Source organism: Limulus polyphemus, unplaced genomic scaffold, assembly GCF_000517525.1.
Source record: "Limulus polyphemus unplaced genomic scaffold, Limulus_polyphemus-2.1.2 Scaffold1408, whole genome shotgun sequence".
Taxonomy (NCBI): domain Eukaryota; kingdom Metazoa; phylum Arthropoda; class Merostomata; order Xiphosura; family Limulidae; genus Limulus; species Limulus polyphemus.
Genome location: NW_013667018.1, coordinates 24,987 through 29,161, shown reverse-complemented (window position 1 = coordinate 29,161; position 4,175 = coordinate 24,987). Strand labels below are relative to the sequence as shown.

General features: G+C 34.5%; 1 protein-coding gene across 1 annotated transcript in view; it reads right to left on the bottom strand.

Moving 5' to 3' along the window:
- LOC106463436 (thyroid peroxidase-like) overlaps nt 1-4,175 on the bottom strand; it is a 98,709-nt gene that overhangs the window by 84,833 nt on the left and 9,701 nt on the right. The window contains exons 6-8 of the mRNA XM_013923463.2: nt 3,121-3,253; nt 2,258-2,385; nt 1,281-1,483 (exon numbers count right to left, since the gene is read on the bottom strand). Of these exons, the coding sequence (XP_013778917.2) occupies nt 1,281-1,483; nt 2,258-2,385; nt 3,121-3,253 (464 nt within the window). The remainder of the gene's footprint in view (nt 1-1,280; nt 1,484-2,257; nt 2,386-3,120; nt 3,254-4,175) is intronic.

The window sequence follows — 4,175 nt, the reverse complement described above, 5'->3', positions numbered from 1 at the left end:
AATATATTGAAAGCTGTAATTCTGTGTGTATGTATCTATGTTAATTTTATCTTTTTAATTAATTATACTTTTTTTCCTGTTAGAGGAGACGTATTTTGTATAAAACATTTTCGTTTTTTTGCTTTGTTGTGGCTCCTTCTCATGTACTAGATTGTTTGTATTTAAAATTATTACTCATTTACAATATATTATGTTATCTAGAACGTGAATAAAATGGAATTTAATTATAGTTCTGCTATACAGATATAAGTATATCTAATGGCTGCTTTTCTTGTAAGTTAATATTGTATACAGTTGTAAAGAATTTTGAGTACGTTATATTTAAATACGTAAATCAATAAGTTTTGTTACCGCCACAGCCAATATAAAATAGTGCTGCTACACTTGACATTTTTTAGCATTTTGTAGGTTGTGCGATGCCATCTAAAATTGATTATTTTTGGGAAAGGTATGTGATAGTCCTTTCTGATGCAAAATATTAATACACTCAGATCATAAAAATGTGTCTAGATTGGGGATTTACAATTTCCAAACTGGAGATGTCCCTTGTATCTAATGATATTTTGTAACAAAGAATTGTAGATCAACTTAAGACACCATGACTAGTCAGAAAGGGACCTGCATCAAGTCGTATCCCAGCCCTGGTAACCATAATGAATCGTTTTGTAACAGGTGAGAATCCACGACACGAAGAGCAGTGGCAAAAGCGTTTCATGTGCCCCAAGTAACAACATGCAACATATTCAAGAAGTAGCTTTCTTTGTAAATGAGATATGGATTCACTAAGATAAGATTTACAATCATATTTCCCATTCAACTGTTGTATACCTCAAGCATTCAGAAAATGAAACGGGTGTTCATGCTATTTCATATAAAAACATACCAGTCAGGTCATCAGATGCAGTGTCCCAATTTCTATGTGATCAGACTGTTGAAATAAGCACTAGGAAACCACCATCCTTGTTCACTAGATGGATTATGGAAAACATGCAGGAAGTAGTGGTGTGTTCGGGTACGATGGCCTTACAATGAAGACTTTTGCAATGAAAACTATGCTGCAGGACTATTGTGAAGATGGCTTATTGTAAGACAGTGCATGACCAAGCCTGGCACCTTGCACTGTAACGACATGATGAAGCATTATAATAATCTCAACATAACATAATCAACTTTTATACGTGAAGGAAAATAGCGACTGAACTCTTAGTAAAGATGCTAAGGTACTTGTTAATGTGACAGCATATATTGCTATTCTATTTCAAAAGATAGGTTGTACTTACTTGTAAATCTGAGCGTACTTGTAAGCTGTTCCATTGCTTAGAACAGGTTCAAGGTCTTCAAACGTCTTGGCTCTACCCATTCCACACCAGTCTCTGTATTCATTATACGATGGAACTCCTGTCTCTCGACCTCGCATAATATTGAGAGAAACCAGATCTAACCCAAACATATTTGGGGGTTCCTCAAATAGGTGGTTCGTGACCTAAAATCACAGTAGGGTGAATTTTTGAGCTTATGAAATACACCTTTCTTAAATAAGCATTATTCTTAACCAAACTTGTTGTCTAGATAGGTACAAAAATTCAAAGTTTATCAACAAGGTTATGATCTTATCTACAATACAAAAATAAACATTTTGTTTTTTAAGTATGCCTAAAAAAAAAAAGATATATATTTGATATTAAGTTACATTCAGTGATAGTGTGTTTAAAGCATGATATACGAGGTCTAAGCATAATGTGGAAGATCTGTGCTAATGCAAACCTCCGGATTATTTTTAATGCGGAATATCAATCCTATTTCTATTTATAATGTGGAACTTTAATTCTCTTCCTGATATGGAACACCCAAGGCATTTCTGTTGTGGGCTATTACACACTTGTTAGGTGTGGAATGTTAAACCTGTTTCCAATATAAAACATCTAGCTTATTTCTTATTTGTATCATCAAATGCTTTTTCACTGTGAAAAATCCAGTCTTTTTTTTTAATATAACACAGCAAGAGCGTTAACCTTCTTTTTATCACGGAACAAACAGTCTGTTTCTGATGTGTTTATCATATTGTAAGATCAAGCCCAATTCTTTTCTACAAGTATATGTTTTTTGGACGTAGAATATGATGTGGAACATCCAGTTTATTCTAACTGTGAATCATCACAATTCTAATTTAACGTGTATATCACGAGATTCGATTTATAATTTATTACTGAAATATTTCATCAATAGATAAATATACCAGATTAACACCAGTACATACCTCCCTTGTAATAAACCGATCATAACTTTGCGCAGGAGTGTTGATAAGGCCACCGATAAGTTCGTCTAGTTTTCCAGGTTCGTAGATAATGAAAGGTTGTTGAAGGAGAAAACGGAGAGGATCTTCTCCTACGAAAGACGAAGTCGTCACGTTAAACACGCATTTCTCAGGAAACAAATGTCATTTGCTAGTTGCTATTCGCCTTTTGAATGGCCAACTGGTAATTGGTTATCAGTTGCAATTTGGACTGTCAATGGCAAATTAATTGTTGGCCATTCAGATTATTAATAAAAAACGTACAGTTGGATATTTGAATGACCAGTAACTGGCTACCAGTTGACCATTTGGATTTTCAATAGGAAACTGAGAGATGATCATTCCAATGGGAAATTGGCTACTTGTTGACCATTCGGATTGTTAATAGTAAATTAACACTGTCATTAGTAAATTTACAATGGTCCAACTTTTAGTTTACTATTGATAATCCACATGGTCAACTGGCGGTCAAATACCAAGTGGCCATTCAAATGGCCAACTGCCGAATTCCTATTGAAAATCTGAATGACCAACTGACAGTTAGTTAGTCAGTAGTTGGCCATTCGAAAAACTACTGGACACCGGTCAACTGGCAAACAATTTGTGTTACTTCAGTTCTTTCATTTTCTCTCTCACAGACAGATGTGTTTATTAAACCCCGAGTGAAGAAATCAAATCTAAACTATTAGTTGATTATGGATAAAAGTATCTAGCTGTAACAGTATAGAATACAATACCATGACATTCAGGATTATGAAAACTTTTACATAGTTCTGATTATTGGTTTTGGCTTAAGTCACTAACTTAAAAGTGCTGAAAGATTTTACCAATAAACTCGTGGTACTTGTTATAGCGTCTGACTTTTCCTTGAATGTGAGTGTGCCCAAATCTAAACGCTGCTGCTTGAAAAGCGTTGGAACTCCCCATGTGAACGTAAGGGTCGTATCCATTCCAGTAGCCCTATAAATGAAATACATCACTGTATGACACATTTCCGTGTATTCATTTCTCTATAACACGACATGGTGATAACTGATTTATGAAACACAATGTATTAAACTTTATACCCCCTAAAGTAAACCTCCTGTTTTAGATCATTGTTGATAAGTTATAAGGAAGCTGACAATATTGAGTAGAATGAAGTAATGTAAATAAATCGGTATACTAGAAAACAAATGTATAATGTTTAGAATGATACAACAGTTGGGTACTATCGCCGTTAGTAACACTTCCACCTATAATCCGAGTAATATTTAATAAGATTAGGAGATTTAGGTTAGCTCTATATCCCAATACTAAGCTATATGATGCTAAATAATTTCTAGAAGCGCAAATATTAATAATAATATATAATAATGTTAAATCAAATTATTCCAAACATCATAACCAGTAATAATTGTTTGTTTGTTTGTAATTAATCACAAAGCTACACAATGGGCTATCTGTGCTCTGCCCACCACGGGTATCGAAACCCGGATTCTAGCGTTGTAAGTCCGCAGACATACCGCTGTGCCACTGGGGGGCACCAGTAATAATGATGCACTTACTTCGATGAAAAATGGACTACGACATTACATAATTAAAGGAAGTACCCTGTTGTGAAAATCGTAAAACTTTGTTATTGTCGGATATACAGAGAATAATTCACAAGGTTAATCTGACAGTTGTAGTACCTGATAATGTCAGGTTAACTTAATGTAACCATGGATACTAGATGTATTTCCGCTGGGTCCTCGGAAGTGTTCTGTTTCATAAGTAAATAAAACCAAAATTAAGAGTAATAAACATTTCTTGCTTTTGAAGTTCATATGTCATGCTGCGTTGTAGCTTACGGAGTGCATAATTACTCTCGTGATTCATGGCATGCGCACGTTATACTGAC